Here is a 19,871-nt window from a genome sequence, read left to right as displayed (position 1 = left end):
TATGTGAAGGTAGCCCCCAGGCAGGATGGAGCAGGAAGGCATGAAATTTCATCTCACTACTTATTTAACATTTTCAAACTGTAGTTGACCGAAGATAACTGAAACTGTGGAAAGCGAACCTGCAAATGCTGGCGGGGGTGGGGAGGGCTACTGAACCATGTGACCCAGTAAAAGACATATACCCAGCCCATACTCGGCATACACCCAAAAGTTTTGAAAGCAGAGGCTCAAAGTGATACTTGTATACCAATGTTCATTGTAGCACTACTCACAATAGCCAAAAGGTGGAAAAACCTAAATAAATGCCCATCAACAGATGAATGGATAAACAAAATGTGGTACATACATACAATGGAATACTATGAAGCCAGTAGGAGACATGAAGTCTTGATACATGCTACAATATGGATGGAGATTGACGATACTATGCCACATAAAATAAGTCAATCACGAGAGAACAAATATTATATGACTTCGCTTACATAAAAAGACAATAACAGACAAATGTATAGAGACGGAAGTTTATGAGTGGTTACCAAGGGCAGGAGGAAGGGAGAAAGCACTTATGAAGTATCGAGTTTCGATTTTACAGTGATAGAAAAATCGCATTGATTAAGGGTAGGGTTGTGCGGCAGATTATTATAATTGCTGTCAATAAATTGTATATCTGTAAAAAGTTGAATTGGCAAAAGTTGTGTGACAGATATATTTATAATAATGATAAAAAAAAAAAAGAGTAGCTGCTGAGGCTGCTTATTTATAAACACCTCATGGAATTTGGTTCCTTGCTTTGGAGGTTTAGGGTCATGGTTTCATGGGACATCACATTCAACTGGCCTAATAACATGTTTAGTACTTTTGTTCTACCTCAAAGTTCATTGAGTAGTGCCTGGGGTCTTAAAAGCTTGGCATTTCAAGGCACAACAATTGGCCTCTATTTGCCTGAAGCAACAGAGGAAGAAGGAGAGTCAGGAACTGGAGGATGAAATGGAAGGTGTAGCTAATTGCCTTCATAAGGCATTGTCTCCTTGCCATGAGAGTAGAACAACTGCATAGTGCCCAGCTAACATTACTGAACATTTTAACCAAAGATTCTATAGAAGGATCCTGATCAAAAGGAGGAAAATGCCAAACAGAATTTCAAATTCTCGTGGACTCCAGACTTTCTGGAGCCATGGGAGCTAGATGAACCCCTGAAATTATGTCCCTGAGGTGGTCTGTAAAACTTTAACCAAAAATACCCCCTAAAGTCTTCTTAACACCAAACAATAGTCTAGCTTAACTAGTAAAAAAAGGCCTGCCTTGAGCATTATGCTCTTTTAAGATCTATCTACAAAGGGACAACAGCAACTTGGAAGATTACATACGAACCTTACGGGGCAGTGAGCTTATGTTAACGGAGGAGGAACAACTAAGAAAAGGAGGGTGAAAATGGTTGCGTAACCTGAGGAATGTAATGAATGTCACTGAAACATACATGTAAGAGCTCAAATTGGTGAGTGTTTTGCTGTGTATATTTTCAACAACAAAAATAAATTATTTAAAAAATATATTTTGAGGATAAATGGGAAAATCTAAATATAGACTAGGTATCAACAAATATTAAAGAATTCTTAATAACTTTGTTAGACGTAATCATGGAACTATGTTTAAACAGGAAAATGTCCATCTTTTTTAAAGATACACACAGAAGTATTTAGGGATAAAAGTTGCATCTGTTTATAACTTACTCTCAAATAGTTCAACAATTTAAAAAACTAGGTAAAGCAAATACAACGAATGTTTATAACTGTCAAATATAGGTAAGGGGTAGACAGTTATTATGCTAATCCATCTACTTTTCTCAATGTTTAAAATTTTTCACAATAAAAAGTGAATTACATATAAATAGAGATACCAAAACAAAACATATTGAGTCCCAAATAATCATTTTCATCAAAAATAGACATTATTTGGAGATTACGGGCTAATAATAGCTGAAATTAAGATAGTTCCCATGATGTAAATGAGTAACATTCACATCATATCCAAATTAGTACGAATTTTATAAGGATTGTCAAGAATTCTGTTTCTTTCCATCTACCCGTTGGTAGCTCACTATTACGCATAACGGGAAAAAAAAAAAAAAAAAAACATTGCTGTCAAGTCAATTCCTGCTCATAGCAACCTGACAGGACAGAGCAGAACTAGCCCACAGGGTTTCCAAGGAGTGGCTGGTGGATTCACGTTGCCGACTTTCTGGTTAGCAGCCACAGCTTTTAAACACTGTGCCACAGGGCTCACTATTATGTATAAGGATGTGACAATTTAACCATGAAGGAGATAAAAGCTTATGTGAGGAAAAGGGGATATAACGACATATTTTAAGTAAATTGTTAAGAGGTCATCATACTAATTTAACACAATATGTTGATATTTTAAATCACACAAACTATTGTATATATAGCCATCGTTGAAGATACTCAGCTTTAAGATGTTTTTCCCTCTAACTGATCAGAAGTCTGCTATATTTATTTAGGGAATACACAAATCTTTAAGAAAGATGGTTCAAGAGTCATGACTTTCAAATTTACAAATTAATATGATTTCTGTGGCCAAGTGACCTGAGTCACTTTAGTCATCTACCATTAATAGGCTCTTCTGCTAGATAACTTTAGCTACAAGAGAAATTTGAGGTCTCAGATCCAATTCTAATTCAATTCAGACATTTATTATCAAAACGTTTATTAGTAAGTAGGCAAAAACAATCATATGACCTGTTCTGCAGGCTTGGGAAAAATTTCAGCCTTTTAAGGTGTTCCAACCATCACTTGTATAAAAGGATGGCTGGAAGCAAACAATTGTCCAGAGACAAGAACTTCCCCCCATATGGTTGACAGAATCCACGCTTCACAGGTGAACACTGGGTTTAGCATAAAACATCATCCCTAAGGGTTCAGGATACAGACCTAACTAGTTCTTAAACCTCATTCACACAAGACTAAAAAATTGGCTCTAGGTAATCTCAAGTAATCTACATATCTTGAATACTTTTAAATGTCATCGATGAATGCTCACTTTTACCATACATTATGCAAATTAACAAGACACCAGTTTCATTAATAAAAACCCATTTTTGATATCCAATATGCTAAAAGGTCACACATATTCAAAGACAGAGACAGGGAGTTGGCTTGTGGCAGCAACATGTAAGCCCTTTCTGATATACTGCTGCCTGGCCACTTCCAGGTAGTGCAGCATGGATTAGCACCTGGGTATTGGCATAACATAAATCATTCCCACATAAGTAATATCACACAGCATTTATTGGAGTGTTTTCAAATAAACTCGGTAAGGTAATAATTTCTAAATGACAATATTTTAAAAACCAACAAAAGATAGAAAATGCCTTTAGAACAGGTTAATGAGACTCAAGGAAAGAAATTTAAGATTCATTTAACTTCTATTTGAATAATGATGGCAGCATACTTATTGCATTTTATTGTAAATCATAGGATGATTAATGTTATGTGTCAACTTGGCTAGCTCATGATTCTCAATGGTTTGGCAGGTATTACGTAATCATCCTCCATTCTGTGATCTGATGTGAAGAGCAAATCAGTTGGAAGGGGAGTTTTCTTGGGGGTGTAGCTAGCATCCAATATATACGGATGTTCTGGCAAAAGTTGCTTTCTATCTCTCCTCCTCTCTCAATCCTACATCCATCTTGTCATCCTCTGACCTTCAATTCTTGGGACTTGAGCCAGCAGCCTGTCCCTGACCTGCAGACTTTTGGGTTCATCAGCCCCTACAACCACATGAGTCAGGAGAAGCCTCTAGCCTGCTGCCTGACCCAAGAATTTTGGACTAGCTAGTCTACACAACTGTGTGAGTCATTTCCTTGTAATGAATCTCTATATATATATATATTTATAGAGAGAGAGAGAAAGAGACTCGACAGCACCTAACAAGAAAAACATCAATATATATATATATATATATATACACTTCACTGCTTTTGCTCCACTAGAGAACACAGCCTAAGACAATTATTATACATGGAATCAAATGACCTAAGCACTCTATCTTCAAATATAAAGACACTGAGTTGCTCAATACATACCACTCACAGGGCTGAAGGGATCGGAATGCTTTAAAAGAAGCGTCCATTCCAGCAAAATCCCAAAACTTGACATCATAGTCATATCCTCCACTCACCAAACGAGCACCTGAGGGGTCTAGACCCAAAGCAGAAACCTGGTTTAAAAAAAAGCAAAATAAATTAATTGGATAAGAGCCACTTATAGTCTAAAATACCCCCATTTCCTTTCTTTAGCTCCATGCCCTATCTTATAGGCATTGGAAGTACAGACCACCTGAATGTTGTTACTTCTGAAAAGTGAGATTGGACAGCACTTTCTATATAATTTGACTTTTTTTATTATGAGCATTAGTTCTTTTGAAATAAAGAAAAGAAACATGTTTTTAATTGTCAGCTTTGTCCAAACATATCAAACATGTACTCAGAATAGCTACCATTGCAACTGCATATGATATACTAAGTTGTCTTTGTATATTAGTAGAAATCTCACAAATATTTTTGCTTTTTCGATGAACAATCTTGAGGACACCTTTTAAGACAGCTTCACTATAACTGAATAAAGACAATATAAACCTAAAATCACCAAAATGAGGAACACCAAAGAGGCGCTACAAGAAACCTATTTAACAAATTAGGCATTGTTATCATATGCCTGTGTCTAACTGACTCAGATGAATTCATAAGTGACTAACCACATTGTAATATCACTTATACGGGTTCCATAAAATATTGTCTTTTCCTGTAAACTTTTCTAGGTCCAATTCTTGTGTGAATACTCAACCTGCAACTCACTGTCCTTGAGCTACATTTAACATTCTGTCAAAACAGGAAGTCCCTGGATATACTGCTCTATCAGAAGAAAAGAATTCCGGTAGGAATATTTAACATGATTACCATGTATATGAGACAATAAAAGGATCAAAGTTTTATATAAATCAGTATAAATCAGTTCTCTTAATATACAGACTTAAGTGTAATTAAATGTACTATAATTGATGTAATTAAAATTACATAGTGACAAAAGTCACTTACATTCATTTCAATTACAGTAAAATCTGTGAAAGCCAGAAGCTATGTAAGGCGGAGACCTGTCAGAAAAGGAAAACGCAAATATTTTCCTCTAAAAGAGGGAAATAAAAAAGTGTTAAGACTGTACCCTGTCAAAGGTAGAAAACTTGCAAGGCCCAAGAAAACAAGGCAGTCCTATCGAGTTCTGGCTTTCACAGCTTTCACTATACTACCTACAAACACTGATTTCAGAATATAAGGGAATTATATAAAAATAGAATTAATAACTTATTGTATGTTTAAATTAGATATGTACTCTAAATGTGTTAAGAACTTAGTCCTTTTATGCTCACTTTTTCCTTCGTCCCTCTTTTTACATTTAAACAAGTGTTTCTCCTCCTGCTAAGGCTAAGCCCACCAGTGTTCACCTCGCTATAATACAATTTGAAATTACATATTCTTTTGTGGTTTGGCTGTTCTATGCCTGTCCCTCCCTTCCAGAGAGTAAAACTTCCCATGGAAAATGACCACATCTGTGCCCAGAACAGTGCCTGGCACAAAACAGGCATTCCTATGTGTTTAAAGGAAGGAAGGAGGACTAAAAAAGAAAACTTAATACAACATGAAACAACAACCCAGTCTGACATATATGAGATAAATTCCCCTCATTCAAGAAAGAACAATATCAACTGCTCTGACAGGGATCACAAGAGGGGGTCCCGGGTAGAGCAGGAGAAAAATATAGGACAAAAATCAATTTCTCAAAAAAAAGACCAGACTTGCTGGTCTGACAGAGACTGGCGGAACCCCCAAGACTATGGCCGCAGAAACCCTGCTAACTCAGAACTGAAGCCACTCCCAAAGTCCACCTTTCAGCCAAAGATTAGACAAGCCTATAAAACAAACAACAACACACATGAGGAACATACTTCTTAGTTCAATCAAGTATGCGAGACCAAATGGGCAACTCCCACCCAAAAGTAAAGATAATAAGGCAGGAAGACCAGCAGTAGATGAATGGATAAACAAACTATGGCACATACATACAAATGGAATACTATGCAACAATAAAGAGCAACGATAATCTGTAAAACATCTCACAACATAGATGAATCTGGAGGACATTACGCAGAGTGAAATAAGTCAATCACAAAAAGACATACTGTATGAAACAACTATTATAAAAACACATGAAAAGGTTTACATGCAGAAAGAAAGCATCTTTGATGGTTAGGAGGGAGGAGAGGGGTAGGGAGTGAAAAACATTACCCAGACAATAGATAAGTGGTAACTTTGGTGAAGAGTAAGACAGTATACAGTACTGGTGAAGTCAGCCACACTTGACCAAGGCAAAGTCATAGAAGCTTCGTAAACACATCCAAACTCCTTGAGGCACCAAGTTACTGGGCTGAGGGCTGGAGAACATGGTCTCAGGGGACATCTCACTCAATGGGCATAACATAGTTTATAAAGAAAATGATCTACATCGTACTTTGGTGAGTAGTGTCTGGGGTCTTAAAAGCTTGCGTGCAGCCATCTAATATACATCTACTGGTCTCACTCAGTCTGAAGCAAAGGAGAATGAAGAAAACCAAAGATACAAGGGAAAGATTAGTCCAAAGGATTAATGGACCATAACTACCAGAGCCTCCACCAGAATGAGTTCAGTACAACTAGATGGTACCCCACTACCACCACCTACTGCTCTGACAGGGATCACAATAGAGGGTCCCAGACAGAGTGGGTAACAAACACAGAACAAAATTCGAACTCCCAAAAAAACACCAGACTTACTGGTCTGACAGAGACTGAAGAAACCCTGAGAATATGGCTGCCAGACACCCTTTAAACTCAATACTGAAGTCACTCCTAAAGTTCACTCTTCAGTCAAAGATTAGACGGGCCCATAAAACAAACAATAACACATATAGTTCAATGATGTATATGAAACTAAATGGGAACATCAGCCCAAAAACAAAGACAAGAAGGCAGGAAGGGACAGGAAAATTGAACAAATGGAAATGCGGAACCCAAGGTTGAAAAGGGGAGAGTGTTGACACATTGCGGGGCTCGCAACCAATGTCACAAAACAATTTATGTATTAGTTGTTTAATGAGAAACTAATTTGCTCTGTAAACTTTCACCTAAAGCACAAAAAAAAAAAGCAGGAAGGGACAGGAAGATTGGACAAATGGACATGGAGAACCCAGGTAGAAAAGGTAAGGGGAAGAATGCTGACACATTGCGAGGATTGCAACCAATGTCACAAAAAAAATTGTGTATAAATTTTTTAATGAAAAACTAAAAAAAGAAATAAAGAATAACCAACTACTTTGCAAAATCGACTGTGTTTCTAGGTAAGGGCAGAAGATGGCAAATTCTATAGCAAAATGACAAAGTGAGGTTTTCAATGCTAGTGTTCTAAGCATCACGCTCTCTATCGCTGCCTGTATACATCAAGCATCAGCCACCAAAAGGATATGAAAAACCACCTACGCCAGGGGCCTGAGTCCCAGCAATATCGCTCACTCCATTTAGACACCCACAACAGGGGCCTCAGGACCAGTGCTGCCCCCTAATCCCTCCAGCCAATGGCACCAGGTGCCCAAAGACCAGCTTCAATACCCACCCCCACCACACTCTGTAACAGACAGGGGCATGCCCTCCAACCAGGCACCCGGGGGCAGCTGACATCTCCCTGCCTCATACCCACATTGCTCCCCCACTGCAACTAGAGACTTGTACTTGCTCCCAACACCCTCATGCAACCCTGCCCGCCCAGGACTGTGAGTGAGAGTCTCCGTACCACACTCTCGGTGACCAACAACCCAGAAACCTTTGCCTCAACCATCTCGCAAATGGCAGAACACACACACGATGCCCAATTCAACAACTAGGGAGAACATCCCCTGCACCTATGGCCAGGTGACCACTAGGACAGATACATCGCCTCACTAAAAAATGCCACCTACATCCTCGGCAGCCCCACAAGAACAGTGAACAGAATCCCGTGTTCACATACCTAGTAGATGTTCCACCCACCTGGAGACAAGAGATGACAGATTCAACGTGGCCAGATTAGCGACCAGTAGCACACACCCCAGCTTAATTGGATATATCAAAACAAAACAAAAATTCAGGATACAGTAAACAAACACACACTAAAGAAGTATAACTTCTTGATGCCTTAGAGACAACGGTAAGTATCAAATCACATAAAGAAATAGGACAATTTGGCTCCAGCAAGAGACTGAAACAAAGAACCAGAAAACCTTCCAGAGGAATATAAGGCAATGGAACTACCTGATAAAGAACTCAAAAGGCTAATATATAGAGCTCTCCAGGAGATCAGGAGGGAAAACACAGACAAAACCAAGGAACACACAGGCAAAGCAATAGAAGATTTCAGAAAAAAAAATACAAAAACAAAACAACAGAATAAATAGATCAGTAAAAACCATACAAAAATAAACTAGAAATCTAAAAGATCAACAATAAAATTTCAGAATTAAACAACTCAATAGAAGGACCTAGGAGCAGAATTAGAAGATAAAGTTTATGAGATTGAAGACAAATCCTTGACACCAATTTGTCTGAGGAAAAATTTTGAGGAAAAATGAAGAAAGCCTAAAAATTATGTGAGATACAATCAAGAGGAAAGCCTATGAGTGATTGGAGTTCCAGAATGCGGGTGCGGGGACGAGGATAATGGAAAACACAGAGAGAACTGTTGAAGATTTCCTGGCAGAAAACTTCCCTAATATCATAAAAGATGAGAAGATATCTATCCAAGAAGCTCAACGAACTCCATACAGGATAGACCCCAAAAGAAAGTCACCAAGACATACCATAATCAAGCTTACCAAACCAAAGACACAGAACGAATCCTGAGAACAGCTGGGGAAAAATGAAGTCATCTACAACAGAGAACCAGTTAAGACTAGGCTGATTACTCAGCAGAAACCATGCAGGCAAGAAGAAAATGGAATGACACATACAAGGCTTTGAAGGAAAAAAAAAAAACTCCATGCCAAGAATTATATTAAAATACAAAAATCAGTTGGCTTCCTCTTTTTTTCACACCAACAAAGACAGCTTTGGAAAGGAAATCACCAAATCAACACCATTTACAATAGCCTCCAAGAAGACAAAGTACTTAGGGATAAATATAGCCAGGGATGTAAAAGACTTATACAAAGAAAACTACAAAATACTACTGCAAGAAACCAAAAGAGACCTATATAAGTAGAAAAACATACCATGCTCATGGATAGGAAGGCTCAACATTGTGAAAATGTCAGTACTACCCAAAGAAATCTACAGGTACAGTGCAATTCTAACCCAAATTTCAACATCATTCTTTAACAAGATGGAGAACCAAATAACTAACTTTACATGGTAAGGGAAGAGGCCTCGGATAAGCAAAGTATTATTTAAGGAGAACAAAGTCGGAGGCTTCACACTACCTGATCTTACAACCTATTATACAGCCACGGTAGTCAAAACAACCTGGTACTGGCACAACAGACACATAGACCAGTGGAACAGAATTGAGAACCCAGACATAAATCCATCCATCTATGAGCAAGCTGATATTTGACAAAGAGCCAAAGTTCATTAAATGAGGAAAAGAAAGTCTCTTTAGCAAATGGTACTGGCATAACTGTATATCCACCTGTAAAAAAAATGAAACAAGATCCATACCTTACACCATATACAAAAACTAACTCAAAGTGAATCAAAGACCTAAATATAAAAACTATAATGATAAAGATCATGGAAGAAAAAAAGGGACAATGCTAGAGGCCCTAATCAACCCATTACCATCAAGTCAATTCCGACTCGTAGCTTGGCATAAATGGAATACAAACCACAACTAACAATGCACAAACATCAAAACAGAAACTAGATAACTGGAAACTCCTAAACATTAAACACTTATGCTCATGAAAAGGAACCCTAGTGGCACAGTGGTTAAGAGCTCAGCTGCTAACCAAAAGGTCAGCAGTTCGAATCCACCGGACACTCTTTGGATACTTCATTAAAAAAGTAAAAAGAGAACCCACAGATTCAGAAAAAAAAATTGGCTATAACAGATCTGATAAGGGTCAAATCTCTAAAATCTATAAAATACTTCAACACCTCAACAATAAAAAGACCAATAATCCAGTTGAAAAATGGGCAAAGGATATGAACAGACACTTCACCAGAGAAGACATGCAGGCAGCTAACAGACACATAAAGAAATGCTTGTGATCATTAGCCATTAGAGAAATGCAGATCAAAACTACAATGAGATACCATCTCACTCCAACAATACTGGCATTAATCAAAAAAACAGAAAACAACAAATGTAGGAGAGGCTGCAGGGAGACTAGGATTCTTATGCACTGCTGGTGGGAATGTAAAATGGTACAACCATTATGGAAAACAATATAGCACCTCCTTAAAAAGCCACAAATAGAAATACCATACAATCCAGCAATCCCAAACCTAGCAATATATGCTAGAGATATAAGAACTGTCACACAGACATATGCACACCCTTGTTCACTGCAGCGCTAATCACAATATTAAAAAAAAGGAAACAACCTAAGTGCTCATTAACAGACGAATGGAAAACAAATTATGGTACACACACACAACAGAATACCACACAATGATAAAGAACAATGATGAATCCATGAAACATCTCACAACATGGATGAATCTAGAGGTCATTATGCTGAGTGAAGCAAGTTAATCTTACTAGACAACTATTATAAGAACTTAAGAAAAGGTTTACACACAGAAAATAACATTCTTTGATGGCTAAAAGGGTGAAAGGGAGAGGGAAGGGAAGTCACTAACTAAATAGTAGACACGTGCTGAAGGGAAAGATAACACACAACATTGGGGAAATCAGCAAAATCTGACCAAGGCAAAGTCATGCAGGTTTCCTAGGAACAACCAAACATCTTGAGGGACGGAGTTGATAGAGCTGAGGGCGGGGGACCATAGTCTCGGGGGACATCTAGGTGAACTGGCATAGCATAGTTCAAAAAGAAAACGTTCTACATCCTACTTTGGAGGGTAGCATCTGGAATCTTAAAAGCTTTTGAGTGGCCATCTAAGATATATGTATTGGTCCCATTCTATCCAGAGCAAAGGAGAATGAAGAAAGCCAAAGACACAAGGAAATTACTACTCTAAAGGGCTAAAGGACCACACTTCAGTGCCTTCTCAGATGCAAACAGCCTGAAACAAAACTGCCTTTATTTCTCCATGCTTGCAACTTTAAATCTGCTTTTAGCCCGGCACATAATCATTTGGTCTTAAAAGTTTTCCATTTTTGGAAATCTTCAACTATCCCCTGCTTCTCTTTCCTCAGGCTGACCCAATGGATAGCACCTGCTCTTTTTCACGGACATAACCACTAATTTAAAGTTTGAAGGTAAATTAAAAATTACAATCTAATGTGATCAACGTGGTAGACATTGGGCCATTTATTCATTTCAAAACCTTCCATTGTGTGCCTGCCATATACCAGCTGTTTTGTGGATTGGGCATCCAGAGATGATGGGCATATACACAGTTTTTGAGAACTGCACATTTTGTTATTTGGTTAGGGAATGGTGGGAAGGGAGACAGGTCTAAAGTTACTATGTATCTTAAAAGCTTCCGAGCAGTCATCTAAGATACATCTGTTGGTCCCATCGTGTTCGGAGCAAAGAAGAATGAAGAACACCAAAGACACAAGGAAAATATCAGTCCAAATGACTAATGGACCATATGAACCACAGCCTCCACCAGCCTGAGCCCAGAAGAACTAAATGGTGCCTGGCTATCACCACTGATGGCTCTGACAAGGATCACAATAGAGGGTCCCTGACCAAGCAGGAGAAAAATATGTAACAAAATACAAATTCACAAAAAACGACCAGATTTATTGGTCTGACAAAGACTGACAGAACCCCGGAGACCATGGCCCCTGGACACTCTCCTAACTTAGAAATGAAACCAATCCGAAGCCCACTTGGCAGATAAAGTATTAGACAGGCTTATAAAACTAACAATAACACATGTGAGGTACAAGTTTCTTAGTTCAAATGGGCAACTCCTGCCTAACAGCAAGAGAAGGTAGGAAGGGACAGAAACTGGACAAATGGACACAGGGAACCTGGGATGAAAAGGGGGAAAGGGCTGTCACAAAACAATATATGTATTAATTTTTGAATGATACTAACTTGAGCTGTAAACTTTCACCTAAAGCACAATAAAATTAAAATAATAATAAAAAATAATCAGGGAAAAAAAAGACGTCACAAGAAAAGAAAATCACAGATCAATATCCCTGATGAGTATTAGCACAAAAATACTCAAGAAAATACTAACAAACTAAATCTAGCAATATATAAAAAGGATTATATATCATGATTAAGTAAGATTTATTCCAGGAATGCAAAGTTGGTTTAAGATCTGAAAAAGCAATTATTATAATAAAAAAAATATTAATAGGATAAATAACAAACACCATATGATCATCTGAACAGAGGAACAAAAATTAATTGTCAAAATGTAGGCGCCCTGGTGGTACAGCAATTAAGCAAAAGGTCAGTGGTCCAAACCCCCCAGCTGCTCAGTGGGAGGAGTCAGTTTCTATGAAGATTTACTTACAGTCTATGCGGCAATTCTACTCTGCTCTATGGTGTTGCCATTGTTAGATGCCATCGAGTCCATTCAAACTCATAGTGACCCCATCTATATACAACAGAATGTAACACCGCCCAGTCCTGTGCCATCCTCACAATCATTGTTATACTTGAATCTATTGTTGCAGCCACCGTGTCAATCCATATCATTGAGGGTCTTCCTCTTTTACTCTGACCCTCTACTTTACCAAGCATGATATTCTTCTCCAGGGACTGATCCCTCCTGATAACATGTCGAAAGTATGTGAGGCATAGTCTCGCCATCCTTGCTTCCAAGGAGCATTCTGGTTGTACTTCTTCCAAGATAGACTTGTTCGCTCTTTTGGCAGTCCATGGTATATTCAGTGTTCTTCGTCAACACAATTCAAAGGCTTCTGTCTTCCTTATTCATCATTCAGCTTTCGCACACATATGAAGGGATTGAAAACACCACAGCTTGGTCAGGCACACCTAGTCCTCAAGGTAACATCTTTGCTTTTCAACACTTTAAAGAGGTTTTTTGCAGCAGATTTGCCCAATGTAATGTGTCATCTGCTGTTTCCATGGATCCAAGTAAATCCCTGACAACTTCAATCTTTTCCCTGTTTATCATGATGTTGTTTATTGGTCCGGTTGTGAGGATTTTTGCTTTCTTTACATTGAGGTGTAATCCATACGGAAGGCTGTGGTCTTTGATCTTCATCAGTAAGTGCTTCAAGTCCTCTTCACTTTCAGCAAGCAAGGTTGTTTCATCTGTATAACACAGGTTGTTAATGAGTCCTCCTCCAATCCTGATGCCCCATTGTTCCTCATATAGTCCAGCTTCTCAAATTATTTGCTCAGCATATGGGCTGACTAAGTATGGTGAAAGGATACAGCCCTGACACACACCTTTCCTGACATTAAACCACATAGTATCCATCTTGTTCTGTTTGAATCACTGCTTCTTGATCTATGTATAGGTTCCTCATGAGCACAATTCAGTGTTCTCAAATTCCCATTCTTCGCAATGTTATCCATAATTTGTTATGATCCACACAATGAAGTGCCTTTGCACAGTCAAAACACAGGTAAACATCTCTCTATTATTCTCTGTTTTCAGCCAGGATCCATCTGATAACAGCAACAACATCCCTAGCTCCAAGTTCTCTTCTGAATCTGACTTGAATTTCTGGAAGTTCCCATTCTGTCCTATAGAGTCACTATAAATTAGAATCCACTGGACAGCAACTGGCTTTTGTTTTTTTTTATCCATGATTTTTTGAAAATCAACAAAAAGGCAAACAAAGGAACTTCCTCATCCTGATAAAGGGCATCTACGAAAAACAACTAACATCATACTTAATAGTAAACGACTGAATGCTCTCCCCCTAACACCTAGGAAGAAGACAAGAATGTACACTCTTAAAAAAAAAAAAGAATGTACACTCTTGCCATTTCTAGTCTACAATGTACTACAAGAGGTTCTAGCCAGTGCGAGAAAAAGCAATGACAGGCATTCAGATTGGAAAGGAAGAAGCAAAACTATCCGTACTCGCAGAAATGATCCGGTATATAAAAAAATCCCAAGGAATCCACTGAAAAACATAATTAGAATAAATGAGTTGAAGACGGTTGCAATAAATAAGATCAATATACGAGACTTGAAATGCATTTCTATACAACACCAATAAACAATCAAAAATGAAATTAAGTAAACAATTCCATTTACATTATAAAAAGAACAGAAGGCTTAAGCAAGTTTAACAGAAAATACACACAAGACTTAAACCCTGAAAACTTCAAAATATTTTTAATTTTTAAGAATACTGTCAATGGACAACAGGGTGGGGCCAAGATGGCTGACTAGGTAGACGCTACCTCGGATCCCTCTTGCAACAAAGACTCGAAAAACAAGTGAATCGATCATATACACGACAATCTACGAACCCTGAACATCACAGATCTAAAGAGTTGACCTGAGTGACAGGTGAGCAAGAAGCTATGCCCTGATCCAGCGACCACTACTGGATCCCACAACCCATTCCACAGCCTTGAGCCCTCGGGGTTCCCTGGTGCCGAGTGGCCAGGCTGATAGTGGCTTGCTGAGGCGGGGCAGGCACAGGACACAGACCTAACCCCTAACCCCCTGGGGTAACCTCCGTAGAGACTCAGCCAGCGCAAGCAGGCTGCACACTGATGTGGCTAAGGAGAGAACGAACAAGCAACCACGGGGAAGCAGCGACTGTTTTCAGAGCCTGGAGCCAGCATCCCAGTCAGAAAACCGTGGCACCGGGTTTTGAACTGAGCACAGGGGAGCTGAGCATGGAATCCTGAGATGGCGCAAATATGGGACGCAGCCCTAGCCCCCTGAAGTGACCTTGGGGGAAGCCCAGCCAGTGCACGCAGGCAGCGCAGCAACACAGCTGACAGGAGGAGAAGTCACTGGGAGGCAGCGACTGGTTTTGGAGCCCAGAGTGCGGCATCCCAGGCGGGGAGCCGTGGCGCTGAGCTTTGGACCAGGAGCGGAGGAACCAACCACAGCTTCTGAGACAACACATGCACAGGACACGGGCCTGACCCCCGGGGGGAATCTCGACCCAGCCAACACACACAGGCTACCTGCCACTCAGGATTCTCAGATAAAACGGTCCTCACCAACCAAGATAAGTAACTTTGTCTATATTCCTGGGTGCTACTATCTCCTATCTATCTGATCCCTCCCCTCCCCTTTCCAGGTGGCTTCATTAACATTGGAAGTTCCTGGGCCATACAGTGAAGTGCTCTGCGGTTTTTTTTGTTTGTTTGTTTTGTCTTTTCCTAACCCATTCTCCTGGCCTGAGAGAAGCATCTACAAAAAATCCAGGGGCCAAGAATCCTTCCCTGACTTCCTGAAATTGGAATAAAAATACAGGACCAGCTCCAGCCAAGCATATGAGATCCACAGTCTTGGGCTTTCATCCCTACAGGGAACAAGGTGGCTATTATAATGCAAAGGCAATTCTGATAATGATCTGACTGTAATTGTTTTAGCGGATTACTGGAAAGACAAGTTTCCCAGGACTGATATCTCTACCTATTAAACAGAGCCCTCACTGACCCACAATGGGGAACTGAGGGCTGAAACTCCACCCAAGCCACTTAACCTCCTGCCATAGGGGTCTGAGGATAGTGACATCTACCAATCCATAGAGGTACATGCATTGGGTGCCTAAGGTACAGCTGCAAAGCCCACCCACCAAAATGCTTTAGGAATAGAGACACACCTACCTCACTGGCACTTGGGGGAGGCCTGTCAGCATCCTGCCCCCCCTGGAATGTGACCCCCTGCTGCTACTAGAATCTGGTGCACACAACTATCACCACTACTCCTCTAAGCGAATAGGTGACAGTCTATCCCACACACTTGGTGACCCAAAGTCAGATTCTACTCAAGAATAGTGAATGGACTCTTAGGCTTATATTTCTGGTAATGGCCCAAACCAGCTGGTAAGAGGACATAAGTGATTCCAAGGCTACAACAATCAAGGCAACACAATCTAGTAGCCCATTCACATATATTGAAAGAAAACGAAACAAGATAAGACGCAGTGAGCAAATATAAAACAAATCATTACAATATCTTATAGATGGCTCAGAGACAGCAGTCGACATAAAACCACATAAAGAAGCAGACCATGATTGCTTCTACAACTCCCCAAATTAAAGAATCAAAATATTTCCCAAATGAAGATACACTCCTGGAATTCCCAGATGCAGAATATAAAAAACTAATTTACACAATGCTTCAAGACATCAGGGATGACCTCAAAAATGAAATAAGGCAATCTACAGAAAAAGCCAAGGAACACACTGATAAAGCAGTTGAAGAAATCAAAAAGATTATTGAAGAACACAGTGGAAAAATTAATAAGCTACAACACTCCATAGACAGACAGCATTCAGAAATCCAAAAGATTAACAGTAAAATTACAGAATTAGACAACTCTATAATTTTTTTTTTTTATAATAGGAACTCAGAGGAGCAGAATCGAGGAACTGGAATGCAGAGTGGGGGAGTTAGAGGATAAAGCAATTGACACCAATATAGTTGAAGAAAAGTCAGATAAAAGAATTTAAAAAAATGAAGAAACCCGAAGAATCATGTGGGACTCTATCAAGAAGAATAACTTGCGTATGATTGGAGTTCCAGAACAAGGAGGGATAACAAAAAATTCACAGAGAATAGTTGAAGATCTGTTGGCAGAAAACTTCCCTGACATCATGAAAGACGAAAGGATATCTATCCAAGATGCTCATCGAACCCCATATGAGACTGATCCAAAAAGAAAATCACCAAGACATATTATCTTCAAACTTGCCAAAACCAAAAATAAAGAGAAAATTTTAAAAGCAGCCAGGGATGAAAGAAAGGTCTCCTACAAAGGAGAATCAATAAGAATAAGGTCAGACTACTCAGCAGAAACCATGCAGTCAAGAAGGCAATGGAATGACATATATAGAGCACTGAAGGAGAAAAACTGCCAGCCAAGGATCATTTATCCAGCAAAACTCTCTCTCAAATATGAACATGAAATTAAAACATTTACAGATAAACACAAACTTAGAGAATTCGCAAAAACCAAACCAAAGCTAAAAGAAATATTAAAGGAAATTGTTTGGTCAGAAAATCAATAACATCAGGTAATAACACAACACAAGGTCACAGAACATAACATCCTAATATCAACCCAAATAAGGAAATCACAAAACAAATTAAGATTAATTTCAAAAAGAAAAAAATGCTCAAAACAGGGAATCATTGAAGTCATTATGTAAAAGATCACAAAAATCAAAAAGAGGGACTAAATACAGGAGGCATACAACTACCACATGGAGAGGAAAACAAGGCGATATAGGACGATACAAGTTAGGTTTTTACTTAGAAAAATAGGGGTAAATATTAAGGTAACCACAAAGAGGTCCAACAATTCCATAACTCAAAATAAAAACCAAGAAAAACATAACAACTCAGCAAACATAAATTTGACTACTATGAAAACGAGGAACACACAATTTACAAAGAAAAAGGTCTCAGCACAAAAAAGTAAGTGGAAAAATGAAATTGTCAACAACACACACAAAAAGGTGTCAAAATGACAGCACTAAACACATGCTTATCTATAATTACACTGAATGTAAAGGGACTAAATGCACCAATAAAGAGACAGAGAGTCTCAGACTGGATAAAGAAAACCGATCCGTCTATATGCTGCCTACAAGAGACACACCTTAGAGACACAAACTAAAACTCAAAGGATGGAAAAAAATATATCAAGCAAACAACAATCAAAAAAGAGCAGGAGTGGCAATATTAATTTCTGACAAAATAGACTTCAAAGTTAAATCCATCACAAAGGATAAAGAAGGACACTACATAATGATTAAAGGGACAATTGATCAGGAAGACATAACCGTATCAAATATTTATGCACCCAATGACAGGGCTGCAAGGTACATAAAACAAACTTTAACAGAACTGAAAAGTGAGATAGACAACTCCACAATTACGGTAGGAGACTTCAACACACCACTTTCAGAGAAGGATAGGACTTCCAATAAAAAGCTCAATAGAGACACGGAAGACCTAATTGCTACAATCAACCAACTTGACCTCATAGATCTATACAGAACACTCCACCCAACAGCTGCAAAGTATACTTTTTTTTCTAGTGCACATGGAACATTTTCTAGAATAGATCACATATTAGGTCATAAAACAAACCTTTGCAGAAACCAAACCACTGAAATATTACAAAGCATCTTCTCAGACCACAAGGCCATAAAAGTGGAAATCAATAATAGAAAAATCAGGGAAAAGAAATCAAATACTTGGAAACTGAACAATACCCTCCTGAAAAAAGACTGGGTTATAGAAGACATTAAGGAGGGAATAAAAAAATTCATAGCAGGCAACAAGAACAAAAACACTTCCTATCAAAACCTCTGGGATACAGCAAAAGCAGTGCTCAGAGGTCAATATATATTGATAAATGCACACATACATAAAGAAGAAAGAGCCAAAATCAGAGAACTGTCCCTACAACTTGAACAAATAGAAAGCGAGCAACAAAACAATCCATCAGGCACCAGAAGAAAACAAACAATAAAAATTAGAGCTGAACTAAATCAAATAGAGAACAGAAAAACAATTGAAAGAATTAAAGCCAAAAGCTGTTTCTTTGAAAAAAAATAACAAAATTGATAAACCATTGGCCAGACTGACTAAAGAAATACAGGAAAGGAAACAAATAACCCGAATAAGAGACAAGACGGGCCATACCACAACAGACCCAACTGAAATTAAAAGAATCAAATCAGATTATTACGAAAAATTGCACTCTAACAAATTTGCGAATCTAGAAGAAATAGATGAATTCCTAGAAAAACACTACCTACCTAAACTAACACAATCAGAAGTAGAACAACTAAATAGACCCATAACAAAAAAAGGGATTGAAAAGGTAATCAAAAAACTCCCAACAAAAAAAAGCCCTGCCCCGGACGGCTTCACTGCAGAGTTCTACCAAACCTTCAGAGAAGAGTTAACACCGCTACTACTAAAAAGGTATTTCAAAGCACAGAAAATGATGGAATATTACCTAATTCATTCTATGAAGCCACCATATCCCTGATACCAAAACCAGGTAAAGACACCACAAAAAAAAGAAAATTACAGACCTATATCCCTCATGAACATAGATGCAAAAATCCTCAATAAAATTCTAGCCAATAGAATTGAACAACATATCAAAAAATAATCCACCACGACCAAGTGGGATTTATAGCAGGTATGCAAGGTTGGTTTAATATTAGAAAAACCATTAATGTAATCCACCATATAAATAAAACAAAAGACAAAAACCACATGATCTTATCAATTAATGCAGAAAAGACATTTGACAAAGTCCAACACCCATTCATGATAAAAACTCTCAGCAAAATAAGAATTGAAGGAAAATTCCTCAACATAATAAAGGGCATCTATAACTATACAAAGCCAACAGCCAACATCATTCTAAATGGAGAGAGCCTGAAAGCATTTCCCTCGAGAACGGGAACCAGACAAGAATGTTCTTTATCACCGCTCTTAT

General features: G+C 38.6%; 1 protein-coding gene across 2 annotated transcripts in view; it reads right to left on the bottom strand.

Annotated features, from left to right (window-relative positions):
* WDR70 (WD repeat domain 70) overlaps positions 1-19,871 on the bottom strand; it is a 358,039-nt gene that overhangs the window by 265,481 nt on the left and 72,687 nt on the right. For both annotated transcript variants that reach the window (XM_049862618.1, XM_049862622.1), the window contains one exon: positions 4,103-4,236. In XM_049862618.1, coding sequence (XP_049718575.1) covers positions 4,103-4,236 — 134 coding nt within the window. The remainder of the gene's footprint in view (positions 1-4,102; positions 4,237-19,871) is intronic.

The sequence above is a fragment of the Elephas maximus genome, chromosome 2, assembly GCF_024166365.1.
Source record: "Elephas maximus indicus isolate mEleMax1 chromosome 2, mEleMax1 primary haplotype, whole genome shotgun sequence".
Classification (NCBI taxonomy): domain Eukaryota; kingdom Metazoa; phylum Chordata; class Mammalia; order Proboscidea; family Elephantidae; genus Elephas; species Elephas maximus.
The sequence above is the reverse complement of the archived record's forward strand: the minus strand, read 5'-3'. Positions and strand labels throughout refer to the sequence as shown.